Source organism: Rhincodon typus, chromosome 9 (assembly GCF_021869965.1).
Source record: "Rhincodon typus isolate 14 chromosome 9, sRhiTyp1.1, whole genome shotgun sequence".
Taxonomy (NCBI): domain Eukaryota; kingdom Metazoa; phylum Chordata; class Chondrichthyes; order Orectolobiformes; family Rhincodontidae; genus Rhincodon; species Rhincodon typus.
This window is the reverse complement of record NC_063340.1, coordinates 75,538,757-75,561,692: the sequence shown is the minus strand read 5'-3', so window position 1 is coordinate 75,561,692 and position 22,936 is coordinate 75,538,757. Positions and strand designations below refer to the sequence as shown.

Here is a 22,936-nt window from a genome sequence, read left to right as displayed (position 1 = left end):
TTCTTTCTAACAACTTTCCACTGACTGACTTTCGTTAGACTGACTGGCCTGTAATTTTCTGTTCTATCAATTCCTCCCTCTTTTAATAATGGCATAATGTTAGCTATCCTCCTGTTCTCAGGCATCTCACCTGTGACCAGAAAAGAATCAAAAATTACTGCCAGGGCCTCTGATATTTCCTTCCTTGTCTTCCTCAAGAGCCTGGGATACATCTCACCTGGAAATTAGTTTGCATTTTGCTATCACCTTTCTCTTTAAACAAAAAGATTAGGCTTTAGTTCTCAGATAAAATTGTATATAAACCGAAAGTGATCCATGAAGGAGATTAAGTTGCCCTGATATACTTTTGTAAAACAAACTGTTACTACAAATGAAAGTACGCCTGATGATTGTTTATGAAGTTCTCAGTATGATCAGAATGATTGTGTAATTTGGTGTTTGGTGTTAGCAGAAATATAATAAATTGTACAGTTTTATATATAGAGTAAATGGTCAGAGTGTATCTAGGGAAAGCAAATTAGCAGAAAACAAACTTGAATTGAGATATTCGGTCAGTCAGATTCTGCAGTAGTGAACTGTGGGCAACTCTTAGTTATACAGCACAGAAACAGACCCCTCAGTCCAAATCGTCCAACCCAACCAGATATCCTAAACTGATCTAGTCCCATTTGCCAGCATTTAGTCCATATCCCACTAACCCCTCCCTATTCATGTACTGACCCAGATGCCTTTTAAATGTTGTAGTTGTACCTGCCTCCACCACCTCCTCCGGCAGCTTATTCCCTATGCGCACCACCCTCTGGTGTGTAAAAGCTGCCCCTCAGGTCCTTTTTATATCTTTGCCCTCTCATCTTAAACCTATGCCATCTAGTTTTGGACTCCCCGAGCCTGAGAAAAAGACCATGACTATTCACCCTATCCATGCCTCTCATGATTTTATAAACCTCTATAAGGTCACCCCTCACCCTCTGACAATCCAGGGAAAATAGCTCTAGTCTATTCAGTCTCTCCCTATAGCTCAAATCCTCCAGTCCCGGCAACATCCTTGTAAATCTTTTCTGAACCCTTTCAAGTTTAACGACATCTTTCCTATAGCAAGTATTAGTTAAAACCAAATATTGCAGCTCCTGGAAATCTAAAACAAAAAATGACAAAGAAGATTCTAGAAACATAGAGCAGATCAGTCAGCATCTGTGGAGGAAACAGCCTAGCTGTTTAAAGTGCACACCTTTCTTTAAACCCTTGGTCTGAATCTAAAACAATGGCTGCATTTTGCAGAAAAATTATGGTGTCAGAATGAACACGTGGGTTACTGGAGCATAGATCAGCCAACAATTCGTAGCAAGGCACAGAAACATTGTAAACTATGAATCACCATAAGTTTACTGTCCATAATGCAAAGTTCCACTATAGCTTCATTTAACCTTCATGCAATATTCATGAAGTTGCAGCATTTGCACATTAATTGCTGATTAAGGTCTTGTAATTAGATGCAGCTACTTTTAACAATACAATTGCTAATGATTGCCAAGCAATCTTGGAAAGAAAGTAACCAATTATAAATGTGGAATGTTGTTCCTTCAGATCACAAATATTTCTGATATTTTGAAAAGGTCAAGATAGTTTTTTTTTGTTATTTCCCTGTTTCTTTTTCTCTTAATACAATTTTTATTTCCCTGCATCTGATTTGATGTTTAATTCATCATTCTGAGCCTTTCCTATTTACTTCTCAAACACCAACATCTTTTATTTATTTAGTGACTTTAACATAATAAAAGGTCCTTGGGTGTTTCACAGGAGTATTGTCAAACATAGTATGACACTGAGCCACATGAAGAGATAGTAAGTTCAATGACCAAAAGTTAGGTTTTAAGGATTATCTTAAAGACACAAAGCAAGATGGAAAGTTATAGAAAGGGCATTTCAGAGCTTTTGGTCTAGCTGATTGAAAGTATGACCATCAGTGGTGGAGCAGTTAAAATCCTTAAATCTTATAAGTTAGTAAGATGTACAGTTTATCTTGTTGTTTAGACACTCCCAAAAGCTTTTGGTAATTCATCAACTTCACACTTTTTTCGACAATTTTGTGGACAAAACATCTGAAAATAAACATTTGTAAACATGCAAAAGCAAGTCTAACAGAGCAGGTCACAAAATGCCAGCATTAACTTTTAATTAAATCATTGACATTTTATTCTCTATTCAAATACTTAGTGATCTGCTATCTGTTTCCAGAATTTGCAAACAGTGTTTGACAGTTTGTTTAGCAGCAGAGCTGTCCCTTTCTCTGTTGAAATTCAGAAGAGTTCATGTTGAAATACACTAGTTAATGCTGCATGTAGATTTATAACACTGAAGATCTTAAAACTTAAATGTTCATATAAATCTATGTAATTCCCCACATAATTTGTAGGTTAGGAATGTAGGGAGGAACAACAGAAGACTAGAGGTCAGAAGAAGCTTAAGTTGAGGCATTTGAAATAGCTAGACAAAATGTTATTGGGAGATAATTTCAAAAATCAAGGCATGGTATCTGAAATAATAGCTTCTACTGCAATAGCAAATAAAACAGGAATCAAGCAGTTGAGTCACAAGTGCAGAATGATTAAGCAAGGATAAATCTGGAATAGGATGGTTAATGAAGGTATTTAAAGTGTAGGATTTTGAATTCAATTTGGAAAGGTTTTTCTCAAAACTTCGCAAAGACAGGTGTGAGGGAATCTATATTTTGGATTTTCAGTGTTTTAGATGTGGAACCATTGCAATTATGCAACTGTAGGAGTGACTTTTGGTTAACTGAATCTTGTAACATTTAAAATACTGAATGTATCAAGCTTCAACAGGTTAGATACTGCTTCAGGACAGGAATGGAACCCTTCTGGGGGATATTAGCACGTCACGCAGCAGTGTGGGCATAATGACCAGCAGCCTGTCCAGAGAGGACGAAACAGCAAAACGTTGCGATCTTTGTGCTTTTGGAAAGATCAGGGTCAGAGAAGCCCATGGGGAAAGCAGTGTTGGCATGGCAAGGCTGAAGAACAATTATCCACTGAACCATGAAACTGGCATAGGCAAAGGAAAGGCTGTGAGGAATTGGGTTCTGCTCTGAGCAGCTAGGAATTTGGGATCATGCCAGTGATTAGATGTTAGATGCTAAGATGCTCCCTTGTGAATCCTGTAGGCTGCACTCTCAGGAGAAGAGGGTTAGCAGTTATTTAGGCATTTTAAGTTTGACTCCTGTTACCTGACAATTATTTGCAGGCCAAGGAAGCAGGAAGGCCTCCAGGCACCTTTTGAGGGAATCAGACTAGATGCTCAAAAGATAAAAGCTGAAATCCATTGTGAAGAAGACAAACTCTAAAGAAGTTTTGTGATTTATATCTGGGAGAGATACTGAGGAAATTAATGGAATCAATTCTAGTTGTAGTCATCTACCACTTAATGTAGAATTGGTGGTGTATTCAACATCAATGTATCAATTAATTCATGTTTGTTTATTTCATTCTCTAACATGATATTGGCTTTTTGCCTTGTTGATTTGCAGTTGGAACAGTTTATTTCCTTTCATTTGTGGTATCTTGTTTTATTTTCAGTGATTTCTAATTTTGGCTACTTAAAATCAAAAACTAACCAGATCATAAAATAATTTAGAGACTTGCCCAGGATTGTAACATAAGGATGATGTACATTGCATATGGATACGAGCTGCAAAGCACTAAAATGACATTTATGAAGGGAAGAAATAGAAGAACAGTGAGGAGATCATTGAGATTGTAAAGGCAATGATTAGGGTTTTTCTTATGTTGAAAGAAAAAAATGGAACATAGTCAAAACAATATTCTGGAGGAAGAAGAATGTGAATTCGTTGACAGTGTGCATGCAGGTAAAAAGTACATTTCAGGAGTGGAGTAAGATGCTGAGAACATACACCACTACCAGAATGAATTAAAAAACTGGCTACAAAACATTGAACAGTTTAAGGATAGCTCCTCTGAGTTGCAAAGAGTGGGAAATGGTTTTGCAAACAAATTGTTGCTATACCACCATTGTTCTCAATGTACATTATTGATTTGGACTTGGGGGTCAGAAGTGCACTAAAACTTGCAGAGAAGACCAATTGAAAAGTATAGTTAATACAGAGGAAAATATGACAAAGTACAAAATTTTAATAAACTTGCAAAATTGGTGTGTAACTGGCAAATTAACTTCAATATTGACAAATGTGAAGGAGTGCATTTTGTAGGAAGATTAAAAAGACCCCATACTGATTGAATGCTGAATTGAAAGGAGAAGCAATGAGGTCTAGGATACTGATATGCAAGTCACAAAATTCATGTTTTTAAAAATGCACACCAAGCACAGAGATCCAGGAAGACTGAAAAGCAGAGAAGTTATATTAAACTTGTACTGAACCTTCGTTAGACCTCACATGAAGTACTGTACAATTTTATAATATGAAGACCAAAATTATTGAGTAACTGGATAAGATCCAGAGAAAATTATGTAGGATTATACCACTGAGAAGATATATTTATCAAGACAGGGTGGACTCCTCTGAAGAAAAGAGAAGTCACCTGATAGAGGTCTGAACATAGAACTTAGAACAGTACAGGCCCTTCGGCCCACGACGTTGTGCCGAACTTTTACCCTAAACCTAAGGTCTATCTAACCTCCACCCCTACCTTATATTATCATCCATATGCCTATCTAATAGCCGCTTAAATGCCCCTAATGAGGCCAACTCCACTACCCTCTCCAGCAATGCATTCCATGCCCCACCACTCTGAGTGAAGAACCTACCTCTGACGTCTCCCCGACATCTACCTCCTTTCACTTGAAAACTATGTCCCCTCGTAAAAGCTACCTCCACCCTAGGAAAAACTCTCTGGCTATCTACTCTATCTATACCTCTGATCATTTTGTACACCTCTATCAAGTCACCTCTCATCCTTCGTCATTCTAAAGAGAAAAGCCGTAGCTCTCTCAACCTTTCCTCGTAAGACCTCCCCTCAATTCCAGGCAACATCCTTGTAAATCTCCTCTGCACCTTTTCTAACACTTCCACATCTTTCCTGTGATGAGGTGACCAGAACTGGACACAATACTCCAGATGTGGCCGAACCAGGTTTTTGTATAGCTGGAGCATAACTTCACGGCTCTTGAACTCAATCCCTCTATTAACGAAAGCTAACACACCATACGCCTTCTTAACAACTCTATCCACCTGGGTGGCAGCTCTCAGGGAACTGTGAGCATGAACCCCAAGATCCCTCTGCTCCTCCACACTGCCAAGAATCTTTCCGTTAACCCCGTATTCTGCTTTCAAGTTTGTCCTTCCAAAATGAATCACCTCACACTTTTCAGGGTTAAACTCCATCTGCCACTTCTCAGGCCAGCTCTGCATTCTATCAATGTCCCTTTGTAACCTAGAACAGCCCTCCGTACTGTCCACATGACCCACCTTCGTATCGTCCGCGAACTTGCTAATCCACCCTCCCACTCCTTCATCCAAGGAGTCTAACATTATGAAAGATTTTGATAGGGTTGTTGTCAAGAAAATATTTCTATTTGTGGGGGAGTTTTCAAATAGAGGTTAGTCATGTGTAAATCTAGTGAGGAATTCAGGAGAGTTTAAAATCCAGAGTGGAAAGAATGCAAAACACACTACCACAAGTAGTAGTTGAAGCAAACAGCATATATGCACTTAAGTGAAAGTTAGAGAAACACATGAGGGAGTACGGAATAGAATAATATGTTGAAAAGGTTAAATGAAATAGGAGGACTGAGGAAGCCTGTATGGGGCCTAAATACCATCACCGATCAGTTCGGCCAAAATGGCAAGTTTCTGTTCTGATGACTTGATGTAACTCAATGCAACAGATTCAGTGTGAAAAACAACAAGGGAATTGGAGTTGAAGACAATGCATGTTGCAACTGTTGAATTAATAGCAACTCTCATTCAGGACACTATGCCAAGCAATCAAAAAAAAAAACAACTTAATACTTATAAATCTGTCTTAATATTTCATGCAAAGTTTAAAAAGTTATTACATCATTTCAAATTTTCTCTTCGGAATTACGAATGATTCATGAAGCTACAAAACTGAGATATGAGAGAAGATAAATGTTTAAAGCTGTAACAGTTCTAGCAAAAAAAAAGGCTGTGGAATTATTTTGCCAAATAGCCAAGTGCTGTCAAGATGATATCTCGACCAGAATTAACAGTAGATGTAACTTCCTCTTCGGTTTTTCCTAAAGATGGGTTAACTTCCACTAAATCAATTGCTGACAGCAGGCCTGTAAATATAAGTATATTGTATACTTTATGTTTGGAAATACAGTCTGACATTTAATATACTACTAGCAGAGAACCAAAAAGTATTCACAGTCAAATCAGTATCTTTATTGCAATGGTATTATTTTAAATGCACGATTTCTAGTTATTTTTTCACCAAAGACTTTAACAGAATCTTAATAAATTCACTTTGGACAAGCTACATAAATCTACCTACACGTGTAAAGAGGTCTAGCAATTTAAATACAAATGCTGTTAAAAGTCTGTCTTTGTAAGTTATTTAAAATCATATACTATAAATGTCTAAGCGAGATCTGGTGAGTGATAACATTTATGCTCTGTAACAGGCTTCCTCAGACCTCTTTTCATTTAAATGTATATTATGCTATTCCTTTCTCCATCATGTGCTTCTCTAACTTTCACTCAAGCGCATATATTCTATTTATTTCAACCGCCACTTGTTTTCTTCAGAGTTGAAAAGACACAATTATGTCTGATGGGCTCCATATCCTTTGAGATTAAACAGACAGTGAGATTTCCACCTGGGTCATCCAACACAGCAGAATTAATTTTTATTAAATTTAAAAAAAATTCAGATACAAACAAACAATGTGCACCATTATGATTCCCACTGTCGAGAGAGCTTGGCATTGGCAGGCTGTAAAACTGCAGGCAGATTGCAGCTGCACTTGAGATTTGAGTATATTTAAAGGGCAGAAGCACCCCAGATATCGGGTGTTGTCTCACTGAACGCCTTGAGCTGGACCAGAGGTTTTGTTGGGGCAGATTGGAGGGTGGAGAGTCGAATACAAGAGCCTCTCCAATGCTGAGGACAATTATAACAATTTCATATAGTTTATGATCAGTTCCCCACAGTAGTCGTCGGAACTGGTGGTAGCAAAGGCAGATGGAAGGGAAATGCAGTAGAGACAAAGCCATACCATTTCTGCCATCTACCAGTGGTGAAAAGGATGGAGCAGCCATCAACAATCTAGGTGAGAGTGGGTGATGTTAATGAATGTAGGTTAGGTCTAGTTGTGAGGCAACAGTAAGGCTCACTGCCTGACTTCCCTCAAAGACTGCAGTGATTACACACAATTTGTAATTGTAGTAAAGCATTCAGTTTAATGGCTGTAGACTTGAATTCTTTCCTGAAGTTAAACATGGCTTGTGCCCTTTTCAGTTTACATCTGTATACCATGAACTGTCCAGCATGAACCAAAGATAATGGTTTTCATTTTTCTTTGTTTCCTTCTTTGAACAAACCTCAACTACCCAAATTCTGATATACTTGCACCCACAAATTAGTAATATATTAAAATGTCACTTGTCCCAGGTTTCTAAACTTACACATTTGCCCAATGTGGCCAGTACCATGGACGATATAAATGTCTTTTAATTTTATTCCTTTCCCCCATACCTGTTTTATGGATTTCATTTGCCACGAAGATACCTTGTTCATATGTGAGACCACCCTCTACAGGGGTTCCTGTAGCAGGTGCCAAAACAGGATCAAATCCATCAATGTCAAAACTAAGATGGATTGGTTTCTTTCCTCTGAGAAAATCAAATATTAGCTAGAGTGAGAATTTATTACAAATGGATTGAAATCCAGTTAAAAAACAATGACCAAAGAATATCATTACAGCTGTGAAGCACCTTAGGATTTGTTTATATTAAAGATTCTAGAAAATGCACATTGCTCATCTATAATTTTTATAGGCAGCTAATGAACTCAACATTGCTAAAATCCGTACCTTGAATACAGGTAATCGTTGGTCATCTCCATGACTTTTTGTATTCCCATGTGATTTACATCTGTCATTGAGAAGAATTTAATTCCTAATCTCTTTATAATCTCCCTGAAAGGATCAAGTAACAGCATTACCCATAGTTAAAGCAACATAAAGAAAGTAAAAGAGAATTCCTGTTCTCAACATGAGGTATCCATGCTTGCTCAGATCCGAGAATTCACTGCAGTACAGTACAGACAGAGGGTGCTGCTTAATTCTTGGACGTTTTGGTGCAGACGACTAAAGGTTGCAGCAAAGTTGTGTGATGGACAGTGAAGAAAAATAAGGAAGTTCACAGGGAGGAGCATTGCATTTACCGTCCTACAGCACAAAATTGTCAACTGCAGAATCTAAGCTGGATTTATTTAGCAACAGCTCTCATTGCTGTATTGATGCTTCAGAGGCCAGTGTCCCCAGTTTAATCCTGTCTGCAAACACAGCTTACCAGTTTATTCTTTCATTACTTTCCCTGTTTAATAAAAAAGTTAAGATTATAAATTAGTGGAAGCTTTCACAAACCAACTGATGATCCCTCATGCAATCATGACAGTTTCATGCTAGCATAGCCAATATGAAAAGAATAATTATCCAGTCAGGTTTAGAATATTGTGGTGCTAAGAATATCTAGTCTCTCTACCTTCATTCTTGATGCTGCGATTGCAATGACAGCAAGTTACATGGCTGATGATGAAAAGTGCATATATATTTACAAATAAGTTATTCTGTTTAAACTTAAATTTCACCCTTGCCACTTTTGTCCCCTGAGAAGGTTCTCTTTTTCCTTTTCCTCCCACTATAACCAGGTTTTGTCCCAGGGTCTGCAGCCATGGTGGAAGGAGCCTACTCTGTAGTGTAGACTGTTGGCCTTGGAGTTTTGAGCAGGCAAGTCCAGGACATCTATGGTTAGAGGGTTCAGACATTCCGAGAGAGGGTCCAGGCTAGATGCATGTTCACCCATCTTGGCCTGAACTTCCACAGGGTTGAGGGTCACATGCAGAATGCAGGTTGTGAGTCCAGCAGCTCTGCAGTATCCCGAGAGGAGATTTAATGGAAGACCTCTGACAGCACTGGCACCACCTGTTCCCTTGAGACAAGGGGCACCTGGAGTGAGATCATGGCCACTTGTTCCTCTGTCACCTTGCTCTTCGTGCTGAGCACCAATAGCTACAGTGGTAGAGTACAAGCCCATATCGGAAGCAACTGAATGTGCTGGATTCTGTTCTTCCAGGGAGGTGCCAACTTGTCCATGGCATCCCTTAGCACAGTACAAATGGCATTTGTGTCTATCAGTTTGGCAAGTGTCTCTGACAAGCCTGCCTGCTACTACCGTGTCAGCTTATGCACCTTGAAGAAGTTATTAATGGCCAATATGAAATCAATTAATACAATATCTCTCCCAACTGGAACTAAGCAGATGCCTGGTCATTGGCAGTCCTTTCAATGCCAGGGTCCTGGGGTGTTTCTTCCTTGGCCATCAGAGCTTAGTTCAATCCAGAGTGCAGGAGGGCATGCCATGAGTAGCAACCGGCATTCCTAAAAATAGCGTCAACCTGGTGAAGCTACAAAAACCAGAATTACTTCCAAAACAGCATAAATAGCAAGTGATTGAGCTAAGGTGATCGCACAAACAATGGATCATGGACAACCATGATCAACAGCTCTGAAGTCCTGGTGCAGGCTGCTGTGAATGGTGGCAGCTAATTAGACAACTCACTAGGGTAGGAGTCTCCACAAATATCTCCACCCTCAGTGGTGGGGGGAGCCCAGAACATCAGTGCAAAAAATAAGGCTTTAACCAGAAGTGATTAGTGAATGATGCAATTTGGCCTCCACCAACGCTGTCTAGCATCACAGATACCAGTCTTCAGCCAATTCGATTCACTCCACAAGATATCAATAAACAGTTGAAAGCAACTGGATGCTTGCTGCAAAGGCTTTGGGCTTGACAATATTTTGGCAAAAGATTTGTGCTACAGAACTTGCTGCATCCCTAGCCAGGCTGTTCCAGTACATCTATAATACTGGCATCTAGTGGAATTTGGAAAATTGCCCAGGTATATCCTGGACACAAAAAGCAGGAGAAATCCAATCTGGCCAAGTATCACCTGTTTAGTCTTCTCTTGATTGTTAGTAAAGTGATGGAAAGTGTCATCAGCAGTGCTATCAAGCACCACCTGCCTGATGACATCCAGTTTGAGTTCCACCAGGGCCACTCAGCTCCTGACCTCATTATAGCCTTGGCTCAAACATGGACAAAAGAATTAAATTCCAGACATAAGGAGAAAGTGACTATACTTTTTAGTGATTGTAATGAGGTCAAAGAATACAACTCAAAGAATACAAGTTCTCTGATTGAGGCTGTTAACCTGGTTCAATCAGGGAGCCCTGACAGTTGGACAGGAGTGTCAGAGGTTCTGTTCACTCTGACAGCTGGCTTTGAGGAAGCCAGACTTATGTCAAGAAATATGCATGTATAAATAAGGGTGACTTGGAGATGGGATACCGACTTCTGTGGAGTTATTTCAGTGGTGACAAGAGGAAAAAAATATGGTCCTGAAGAAATTTGCTTGTAACAGTTGTATTTGAGTTGGGGTAAGCATTTCTGGCATCATGCTATTATTTGGGAAGCTTGACACATTCAAACCTGCTGTTAAAGACTGGGTTCAGTATGTGGAAAAAATGAAATATCTTTTTCTGGGCAAATTGGGACAGATGAAAAACAACGAGTAATTCTCATGACAGCTTGTGGACTCATAGTATCTCCATTATTAGAAGTTTAATGTTACCTAAGGGATCAGATACTAAAACATTTAAGAGTTGATGGATTTAGTTAAGAAATATTATGACCCCAAGATGCCTCTAGTGCTGAGACGCTACTGGTTTTACTCAGCAGCTCAAGAACCACAGGAATCAGTGTCTGGATCTTTGAGGAGATTAAGATGACTGGCAGAGGCATGTGACTTTGGTTTAACCCTTCAAGAGAGTTGCTGAGAGATTGTTTGGCATGTGGAATTAATGATATAACCATGCAAAAGCACTTACTTGCTGAAGCCAAACTGGACTTCAAACAGGCACTACAACTGGCTTTGTCATTAGAAAATGCAGCAAGTGGAGCATATGGGTTACAGGGTATGCCAATAGAAGTGGACACACTCATTATAGAACATTGAACAGTACAGGCCCTTTGGCTCACGATGTTGTGCCGACCTATTATCCTACTAAGATCAATCTACCCTCCATACCCTACATTTTACTATCCTACAGTCCAACTGAATTTGGCAAACACCACTTAAGTGAAGGCAATTGCATAGTTTCACTCAGGACATATCTTGAACAGAGGGACTCTGGGTCAGCTCACAGCAAAACCCCAAAACAAGGCCAAATTCGGCCAAACAATTAAAGTTTTTCAGGATCCAAATCAGCATGCCTTTGCTGTTGCTGCCGTTATACGGATTCAAGACAACAAAGGAGTGTGAATAGGCCTGAATTGAATTAAAGAACTCATAGGCTGGTATCCAGGAGAGTGCACAACCTGTAAAGCCAAACTGTATCTGGCTTGAAACAGTTAAATTGCTTAGCAACATCCAGATCAAAACCAATCAAAATAATTGCCTGGTTAAGTGGTCATCCGGTTCTAATAGGAGGTTGATACTGGCATGGCTGTATCAATAATTTCAGAACCAGTCTTTAACAATACTGACTTTGGATTCCAGCCCTTAAGTTTGCAGAAGGCCTTGGCTAAACTGAGAACCTATACTGGGGGACCTTTACAGATGAAGGGTACAACTTCAGTTCCGGTCTCTTATGAAAAGCAGCTGGTTCAATTACTACTGATTGTAGTAAAAAGCTCAGGTCAAAGCCTAATGGGGTGAAATTAGTTGAGAAAGATTCACCTTGATTGGCTTAATATTTTTCGATTAGAAATTAGCTGCCTGAGCGAAGTCCTAATTAAATACCTAAAAGATTTTCAGGAAGGTCTCAGGACTATCAAAAGGAGCCAAGTCCCCATGCATGTTGGCTAGTAAGCAATTGTATTATTCTGCAAGCACCCCCACAGCGCCATTGAGGCAGAAATCAGAAGGCTGGAAAGCAAAGGAATCAAAAAAGTAGCTTCCAGAATGGGCTGTACTGGTTGTACCAATGGTGAAGGGTGATGGGTGGTTCGTTTTTGTTTGGATTTTAAACAAATGGCAAACAGCTTCTCGCAGTTGGATAAATACCCAATCACTTGCTTGGAAGACTTGTACGCAAAGTTGCCGGAAGGAGGGGAAGTCGTGGTTGTGGGGCCTCGCCTTCACAGAGCCATTTAGGGTATCATCAGCCCGTGCCATTTTCAGCAGATGGAGAGCATTTTACAACATCTACCTCTGGTCACCATCTATCTGGATGATGTGCTAATAACAAGGAAGACCAATAAAGAGCACTTTGAGAACTTGGACATTGTCCTTAGACGTTTCTCTAAGACAAGCATAAGCCTTAGCACAGAAAAATGTGTTCCAGGCACCCGCAAATGTCTTACTTGGGATGCAGAGTCAACAAAACCAAGCAACACACATTGGAAGACAAGTGAGGGCAATCGAAGTTGCCCCAGCTCACATCTGTACCAGAGCTTATGTCTTTCTTTTGGCTTGGTGAAGTATTATGGAAAGTTTCATACGTAACCTGTCCTCCATTCTGACAACCTCACGTCTGCTATTGAAGAGGGTCAGCCTTGGAAAATGGTCTCATAGCCAAGAGGTAGCCTTTAGGGAAGTGAAGAAACAGCTATCATCATCTAAAGGTACTGGCTGACTACGATCACAAGTGAGATCTGGTGTCGACATGTGATGCCTCCCCATACGGTATCAGGGTAGCATTGGCTCAGATGGCCCAATGGAGCGGAACACCCAATAACGTATGCTTCCCAGACTTTGGCTGTTGCAGAGTGCAAATATGCACTAAGGAAGGTTTAGCAGTCATCTTTGGTGTGAGAAAGTTCCACCAATACTTTTAACAGACATAAATTTATAATAGGAACTGAGCACAAACCTCTGCTAGGTTGAAAGAGGGCAAGGCCATTGCTTCAAGTTGAATTCAGCTGTGGTACTCATTCTGAGTGGCGTACAATTACAAGTTGTAACACCATCCAGGAGGCCAAGTAGCAAATGCGAATACCTTGAGCTCCTTCCTGCTGGCAGATCGAGTGACGGTACCACCGGTGGTGCAAGTGTCTGTTCTGGTTTGAAACTTTCTGGACATCCTTCCGGCCACCGCTGACAATAATCGGGCTGTGGACCCAAAAAGGTCCGGTCCAACTAAAACAGCTGGTGGTGACTGAGGAAACAAAAGGGCCATCACAACCAGAACGGAGGCGTTTCTGGACCCAGCATGACCAGATCACTGTAGAGGATAGCATCTTATTATGGGGAGCAAGAGTGATTATCCCAAGCAAAAGGTGCTGCCAGATACTAGGTGAACTCCACCAGGGGTCTCCAAATGAAAACGTTGGCGAGACTTTGTCTGTTGACCAGGATTGGATGGATACATAGCCGCATTGGTGGGGCAGTGCCCAGAGTGCCAATGAGGACAGCTCCTCCACATTCTTGAGTGACTGTGTAAACCCTGAACTAGATTATATGTCAACTATGATGGCTCCTTCATGAGCTCAACATTCTTGGTCATTGTGGACACCCACTCAAAGTGGTTTGATGTTCATGGAGTTCATTCGTCAAAACAGGGACGGTCGTAGAAATGCTGTGAGCATCATTTGCAATACATGGGCTCCCAGAAGTGTTGGTCACAGACAATAGGCTATCATTTACCAGCAGGGAATGAGTCAAATAAAGTCAAATGGCATTCAGCATATAAGGACAGCTCCATACCATCCATGGTCCAGCTGTCTGGTGGAAAGAGCAGTCCAAAATTTGAAGGCAGGCTTAAAGAAACAGCCTAAGGCTTTGTTTGATACCAAACTGTCCCAGTTCCTATTAGATTATCAAACAACCCCTCATGCAACTACAGGAATCGATCCAGTAGAGTTGTTAATGGGAAGACGACTCCACACCAGGTTAAATCTGATCATCCTGACCGGGGGATAGTGTGAAATAGCATCAGGGACACCAATGCTGGATACAAGACTCCTCTAAGTGAGAGACAGTACACTTCAGGGGATGAAGTTTGGTGTTGAAACTACAGAAGTGGCCCTGTATGGGAAAGAGGCATGGTTGATGCAAGGTCAAGTTCCATGACATACATGTTTGGGTAGGTGAGGCACTCCTGAACAAGCACATGGATCTATATGAAGGCTGCAAACTCATGAATGGGGCAGCAGCAAAACATACCTGGCCCATCAGAACAGCTGGAAAGGCTGTCTGAACCCATGCATTCTCCCCCCTCTATCTAGCATCGAAGAAACCGCGAAGTCTGAGATGGACACAGTGGATGTCACAGTCTCGACACCTCTACCATCTGAAGAACAAGACGAATTTCTTCTGAGACGCTCCAGGTATGAGAGGTGGGCTAAGGTCTGGTACATGCCGTCCATATCTGAGGCTGAGTCGGAGGAACCAGACCTGGTGTGAAAATGCCCAGGAGAGACAAGAAAAAGAACATGCCTATGTCCTTGGACTTAGAGTAGAAGTGATACAGTGATCATAACAAAGTCAGTAAAATGGAACTCAGAATAGGAGTTCCCTGATTGGCGCAGTTAACCTGGTCCAATTAGGGATCCTAGCAGACAGAAATTAACAGGAGTGTCAGTGGTTCTATTCACTCAGAGCTGGCTCTGAGGAAGCTGGACCAGTGTCAAATGCTATACACGTGTAAATAAAGGGTGACTTGGTGACGGGATACTGGCCTCTGTGGAGTTATTTCATTCTTGACATCAAGGCCACAACTGACTGTCTGAACCATCAATGAGCCCTAGAAATTTGGAGTCAGTGGGAATTGGGAAAACTCTTCACTTACAGTTTAGAGTTAGAGTCATACCTCACATAAAAGAAGATGGTTGTGACCGTTGGAGGTCAGTCATTCCCAGATTCAGAACATCTTTTCAGGAAGTCCTCAGGGTAGCGTCAGAGGCCTAACCATCTTTAGCAGCTCCACCAAAAACTTTCGCTTCACCACAAGGTCAGAAGTGGAGCTTTTCACTGCTGATTCAGTACTGAAAATTGTGCACTCAGTTCATTCAGGACTCCTCAGATACTGAGGCAGTCCATATCCAAATGCAGCAAGACGTGGAGAATATCCAAGCTTGAGTTGACAAGTGGAAGTACCATTTGCACCAGACAATGATCATCTCTGAAATGACACAACCTAACCGTTGCTACTTGCCATTTAATGGCATTACCACTGCTGAACCCTCCTGTTGGCGAGGTGATGGCCTTGTGTATTATCACTAACTATTAATCCAGGTCCCAGGTTCAAATCATGCTATGGAATAGGAGAGTGTAATGATGATAGTGAAACTGTTGTCAGGAAAGTCCCATCTGGTTCAGTATCGCTCCTTAGGAAAGGAAACTGCCCACTTTAATAACTCAGCATGTATGCGAGTTCAGACCCAGAGCAAGGTGGTTGACTCTTAACTGCCCTTTGGGCATGTAGGGTTGGGCAATAAATGCTGATCCAGCCAGCAACATCTACATCTCGTGAATGAATTTCCCCAATCAACATCCTTTGGTTGGGGGTGGGAAGGGAAATTATCGTTGACCAGAAATTGAATTAACCTAGCCATATAAAAGTACTGTGGCTACAACAAAAGGTCAGAGCCTAGGAATTCTGCAGAGAGTAATATACTTCGTCTCCTCAATGCCTCTTCACCACCCACAAAGGTCTGGGTGCGATGCTCTTCAGAGGGTTGGAGATGAAGATTATATTCTTTTAATGTTTAACAGTAACCGCCAATCAGCTGGTATAGAAGAATGGGCTTGATGGGCCGAATGGCCTGTTTCCACATTCTAGGGATTGTGTGATTCCAAGTCAGGAGTGTCATGAAATGCCTGGATGAATGCAGCTCCAACAATGCTCAGGAAGTTTGAAAACATCCAGAACAAAGCAGCTTGCTTAATTGGCACCATGTCACCAGCAGTGGGTACAATCTACAAGATGTACAGCAGAAATGCAAAAAAGCTATTTTACAGCATCTCCAAACCTTCGAACACCACTATCTAGAAGTACAAGGGGAGTGGATGCAATGGAAACACCACCACCTACAAATTCCTCTCTAAGCCACTCACCATCTTGACTTGGAAATATATCACTTATGGATAGTAACTCTCAACTCGCCTCTGAAGTTCAGCATTTTTGTCCATGTTTGAACCAAGGCTTTAGTCCTAATATAGATTGACAAAATCAGATTGGTAGAGGTAGTTGTAATTCATAAAGCAAACTCAACAGGTTTCTAGAATAATATTTTGTGGATCCATCCAGTGATCAGGCTGATTTGGATCTGGTGGTGTGTAAGAGGCAAGTTTTATAAATGATCTCGATCTCAATAGAAGATCCCAGAGGAAACTGACCATAACATGATAGAATTTAGCATTAAGTTTGAGAAACTCAAATCAGAAACAAATATGCTGGACATTTTTTTTTTCAGGATAATTACAAAAGGAATGATGGCAGACTTGGCTGGAGTGGACAGGGAAGTAGTTTAGCAGAAGGGATAGCCGATGAACAAGGTTCAATCATACAATGAACATAAGGTTTAGCAAGGGTTTGAGAAAATGGGTGCTGAAAGATTGTTTCCTTGTGGCAAAGTCTATAACCAGAAGGCATAATCTCAGAGTAAGGGGTCACCCAATTAGGACAGAGGGGAGGAGAAATTTCTTCTCTTGGAGGGTAGTGAAACTATGGAATTCTTTACCGCAAGGCTGAGCTGTTCAGTATATTTAAGGCTGAGATAAGGAAATCAAGGGTTATGGGAAAAGGCAGGAAGGAGAAGTTGAGGATTATCCAATCAGCCATGATCTCTTGAATGGCAGAGTAGACTCATAGGCCAAACAGATGAGGAGAAGGGAGAGATCATTGTTTTGCATCATAGCAATGTGCTAACCATTGCGGAAGGCTACATTTTCAGGAAGCACAGCAGCAGAAACAATCCTTGTCAAATGAGTTATACAAGAGGGGGCTGGTCTCTTCAGCTGCAGCAGAATAGTCCATAGTCGGAGCTCAATCTATGCCCAGGAAATGTGACCCTGCTTTAGGAGGTGCATTTGTGCTTTAAATAGGCCTCGAGTGGAATGAAAAATAAAATTGTGTTTAAAAGGTGGGCAACGTGTCCACTTTCAAAAGACATCAGGGCATGTTCATCTATCAATTATATTGAACGGAGGCTAGAAGTTGGAAACAATCAGTTAATTATGTTGACAAAGTCATGGGCACCTCAAATAAATTTGTAACAGTTATCTAGAATCACCAGAAATTAATCCATTATATAAAGAGAAAAATTATACTCACAGATATTAAGATTTACTAAGTACAATTGCTTTTAGTGTTGGAATGAGAATATAAATTGGACGTATCTCAATTTTCAGTGTGTCTTTCAATTAAGAAACTCACTTCTCACCAGGATCCATATCTCTCAGACCAACATAAACAATATCTTTCGCAGTTAAGCATGGTTCCAGCCAACTGAATCCTGGGACACCTACAATCTGAGGTAGAAAACGTGAAGAGTGACTTGGAGTGAGTTTAAGGAAACTGATCCATTAGAAAATAGTTAGATAATTTGTTTAAAATGAGGTAACCTGGAAGTGTAAGAGCATTACAATCATTTTAATGGAGAAAGAGTTACCTCATACTTGGCACGTTGCAAACAATGAACATTGAACGAATTTGTTTTGAAACTATTCTTATATATTAAACAAGTTGTTTATTAATTCCTCAAGAGTTACCAGCTCACATCAAAGGCCAGATTAAAATATTGGTCAAATGTGACCTGCGCTCAGAGATAATTAAGTATAGTATTTCATTTTCAACTGAAGCTCCATAAAAACAGCAGCAGCCACTGAATCAGTTTTACTTTGGAACAGTATATTATGATATAATTTGCTTTATTAGAAATGTTAATACACTATGGACCTATTTCTTCTTATAATTTTACTATATTTTAGTCCTGATTTTAACATTTCTTGCCTGGCAGAAAGGTGTCCAGATGCATTAACCAAATCTTCCAAAAGTAAAATTGAGTACTAAATATCTTGCACATTTTTGACAAAATATTTCCTATTAAGTATTTATCAAACTTTTATACTAGATATTTACATTGGAAAAAATTATGTCCAGATTTATGATGGAGATTGCTCAAGACTAGTAACCTAGTCCGGCCATAATTTTACTCCCTACCAGTCATTGTAACAGCTGCTCAATTTGTGTTACCAAAAAAAAAACAAATTTTAATGCAAATTCCTTCCTTCTCTAACTACCCAACAGTGAATCAGCACATTTCTTGAATGCTCCAGTTTTAGACTGTCACAAGTTAGTTTTTAGTGAATAAAATGAAGATTATATTCTTTTAGTGTTTAACAGTAACTGCCAATCAGATGGCATAGAAGAATCATACACACAAACTGCCTGTTTCACCAAGGGGAGATCCAAAATCCTGAAAAAAAATCCAAAATCCAGCACTGACTGTGTCCTAAGGGTGTCAAATTTTTGACATGAGACCTGCAATTAAATCTGAAAGTGCTAGAGGAATTCAGCAGATCTGGCAGCATCTGTAGATAGAGAGAAATGGCATTAACGTTTTGACTCCAATCGGACTCTATGTTTATTTCAGATCACCAGCATCAGCAATACTCTGATTTTATTATTATAATTAAATCTCCTTTGTTCCAATAATTCTTGCCCTCAAACCCTGCTTCATCTGAAGGGTCCATTTGGTCTTGAGTCTCCATGAGTAAAGTTAAAGATTAACTGTCATTTCTGACTCATGGAAACCTTTCAGTCCATTGAGTTAATGCTGATTTCCCTCACAGCAATCCAGTCAGTCCTACTCCCCTACATGATCCCTGCAGCCCTGTAAAGGTATTATTTTCAAATGTCCTTTTCAAATCATTGATTGTTTTTGCCTCCACCACCCTTACGAGCAGGGAGATCCAAATATCACTCACTGTGGATAAAAATTCCTCCTTGTATTCTCTCTGCATCTCTTTCCCAGATTCTTAAGTATATATTCTTGTCCTTCTACCATCAGCTAATGGGAAGAGTTTTCTTTGACTACCTTATCTAAATCAGCAACTGTAGAATAAAAGGTAATTCTTCTGAAGAAAACTCACTGGACTCAAACATTAACTCTGTTTTCCTTTCACATGTGCTGCCTGGATCTTTGCATTTAACCTAAAGTGTGGTGGCCAGACTGGACACAATTTAGTTGGAGCCTAGCCAGAACTTTACAAAGGTTCAGTACAACTTCCCTGCTTTTGTACTTAATGCCTGTAACTTATGAATCCCAAGATCCCATCTGTTTTTGTAAAAAACCTTCTTTACTTTTTGCAACTATAAATTAAAACGGACATTGGACTGCTCTAAAATTGAAATACATGATGAGAAGTTTCCAATTTGAAAATCAAGTGTACTTATGAACTCTGCATCACAATGTTGTTTTTTGAAGCAGTGAATGAGAAAATTCAAGACGGAGTGGCACCGAGATTCTTTTGAGTTATGGAAATTCTGCCTAACAGCTGAGATTTAGAGTGTTAAAAAGCTATTTATGCTGCAACGACAGAAAGAAATATCCAGTGCCTACAAACTTAAAGCATCCATCTCTCTCTCACTCTCCGTGTGGTTAAAAGACAGAAAACCAAGAAAGCATGAAAGAAGGAATTATAACAAGAAAAGTGTAGGCTGACCTGATCAACTATTGTGCTGAAGAACAGCCATTATGCTGTTGTCTGTAGGGTGTCATCAGTGCTAAAAATCATAAAAGAGGACCGTGAGAGACATTTAAACCCTCACTTAAAAATCTGGATTTGTAATCCTTGAAATTTTGTTTGATACAATTGTGTTATAATGAATAGTTCTTTTTTGTTAATGACAAAACCAAGTATGAATTGATGTTGTCCTAAACAGCTGTTAGTCAGACAAAACCAGCCACCTGTACAAGACCACAGATTAAAAAAAAGAGTATAAGCAAACCATTCAGCCCATAGAGCCTGCTTTATCACTTAACAAGATCACGGTTGATCTGATAACCACAATTCTTGGTGAACTAATTAGAATTTTATATATTTTTGGAAGGTTTGTGGAACAGTGGAGTATGATTTTTTTTGCACTCCCCTTCCCGGTTAAGTTGTAACCCAAGATCTTTGAAGACAATGCAGGGTTGGGTGTGGAGTTAGTATAACTGGTAAAGGATAAAAAATACCTGGTTTCTCATACAAATAATAAATGGCTAAAATCATCCTGCAGTTGGAACAGATATCCCCGATGGATTTACAGGCAATAACAAAAATCAGACTGCTGGAATTGGCAAAAACTTTATAAGCAAATAAGTTGCCTGCTGGAACTAAGAAGGCAGGGTAATTGAAATATTGGCCAAGCATTTAGGACTGCATTACAGGAATACATAAGGGATGAGGTATAGAGAGTGATGTCACTTGAATTAGCAAGTATTTGATTACAGTTTAAAAAAAGCTTAAAACATGAAAAAAATAATTGGGGCAACTTGAGGTAGAAAAAGAATTTAAAAAGTAGGAAATAGATTTTAAAAATTGAACTTTAATTTCAAAAGAACACAAGAAAGAAAATGTACTTCTGGAGAGAGAAAGAAAACAAAAAGGGAAAAAAGGAGACAGATAGAGAATCAGCTTAAAATTGTGTAGTTAAAAAATTTAGATGCCGGTGAAAGTCGTAATGGAGAAAATCCCAGTCATAATCTAAAATCCAGTGGAGAAATTTTTAAGTTCGTACAGGCCCTACCAAAAGTTGAGGGAAAGAATTTGGAAACATTCTTTATATCATTTGGTGAAATACTGAGCAAATGAAGTGGCCAAATGAAACCTGGATATTACCAATGCAAAGTAAATTGACAGGTAAAGCACAGGAAATTTATGTTTTACTGTTAGGAGGTTTTATAGGGATTACGACTGTAGAACTGCTATTTTGGGTACGTACAAGTTAGTTCCCCAAGCACACTGGCAAAACTTTTGAAATTTGACAAAACTGCCTGGATAAACCTTTGAATTTGAAAAGGATAAAGCAGAGTAATTTTGACAAGTGGTAATGGGTTTGTGAGTAAATACCACAAATGAAATTCTTAGAAATCATTCCCTTGGAAGAATTTTAAAACTCACTACCTTTTATAATTGGAACCTATGTTGAAGACCAAAGGATGGAAATGGCTGATGATTATGAACTCATCCATAAAACAAAAAAGCAAAACAAACAAGCAGATGCTGAAAAATCTTAAAAACAAATTGCTGGAGAGACTCAGCAGATCTGAGTGGGTGGGTAAAAAAACATGGAAAAATGGAATCAGGTTCAAAAATTAGAGAACTCACTGTTAAGTACTAGAGGCTGCAGGGTGCCCATGTGGAAAATGAGATGCTGTTCTTCAAGTTTGCGCTGAGGCTTGCTGGAAATGGCAGCAGGCCTAAGAAAGAAATGTTTGTGTGGGAATACAGTGGCAGGCAACTGGATGCTCTGGATCATTTTAGCAGACAGAATGTAGGTATTCTGCAAAGCAGTCACCTAGTCTACGTTTCATCTCCCCAATGTAAGGGAGCCTACATTGTGAATTGTGAATACAGTATTCTAAATGAAGTGAAATACAGGTAAATTGCTGCTTCACCTGGAAGTATATTTGGGACCTTGGATGGTACTACACCTTGGAAGGTATTACACTTTCTGCATGGGAAGGTGTCATGAGAGTGGGAGATGTTGGAAATAGAGGAGTGTACCAGAGTGTCTGGGAGGAATGATCCTTGTGAAATGCTGACTAAGGAGGGGAGGGGAATATTTTTTCTCCCCTTGTCTAATCCCTCTCCATGTACGTCCCCAGTTTGCAGGCAGCAGCGACTTCCTCACCACCACGGACTTCTGTCTTGCCCTGCTATCTATATCTCTCTCTCTGGGCTCCATTTCCACTTATCTGCTCACCTCCTTTGTCACCTCCTCCATAAACCTGAGAAGGAAAGAGGGTGAGAGAGTGAAAGCAAGTAGCTGGGGTAAAGAAAGGAAACCTGAGAACATCCCAAGATCCCCATTTAAAATCAGAAATCAGCTAAGAGTGGAGATGAAAATTGCAAATCTAAATCTTTCAATTGTAATAAAGTCAGGCATCTCTGTACAAAATGCTGGAAGTTGCAAGGGAATCCCATAGGATTTATTAGGACTTGTAAGAGCAAGAGTCATGAGAATCCAAAAAGAGCAGGCTCATAAGAGTCCAAAGATGGAAATCAAGAGAAAAAGAAGATTAAATTGTAACTTTACCTCCAACCAGGAAACCTAAGTTCGGAAGAGGAGAATAGAGATATACAGGAAATATATTCCCCTTTTCTTCAAATGAACTATACTATTAGACACAAAAGCTACTCATACTCTTGCTGTAAAAGAACAGTTTTCCTTCCAGAAAGCGCAAAGCCAAAGTGTTAATAAATGGAGACTCTATTCCAGTTCCATCATCCAAAGTGTAATTGGAGTGTGACTTTTTTCCAGATCAGTGGTAATAGCTGTTGTTGAGAAATTCCCTGTGGATGGAGGCAGTTGACTTACTCCTGGGTAATGATTTGACAGGAGTAAAAGCTATAACTTTGCTTATTAATCACAGAAATGGAAGTGTTAGGAACAAGTCCCAAGTATTTTTCCATTGTCTATGGCAACCAAATCAATGGCTAAGCAAAGTCCTCAGAGGCCAAAGTAATACCACAAGCAG

The 22,936-nt window shown here is 39.9% G+C and overlaps 1 protein-coding gene across 1 annotated transcript in view; it reads right to left on the bottom strand.

The window, feature by feature from the left end:
- Window positions 1-6,011: 6,011 nt before the first annotated feature.
- The window catches only part of LOC109916401 (arginase-1-like), a 31,574-nt gene continuing 14,649 nt past the window's right edge, over window positions 6,012-22,936 (bottom strand). Inside the window, exons 5-8 of the mRNA XM_020516113.2 lie at window positions 17,623-17,717; window positions 8,053-8,157; window positions 7,716-7,852; window positions 6,012-6,297 (exon numbers count right to left, since the gene is read on the bottom strand). Coding sequence (XP_020371702.1) covers window positions 6,170-6,297; window positions 7,716-7,852; window positions 8,053-8,157; window positions 17,623-17,717 — 465 coding nt within the window. The 3' untranslated portion in view covers window positions 6,012-6,169. The remainder of the gene's footprint in view (window positions 6,298-7,715; window positions 7,853-8,052; window positions 8,158-17,622; window positions 17,718-22,936) is intronic.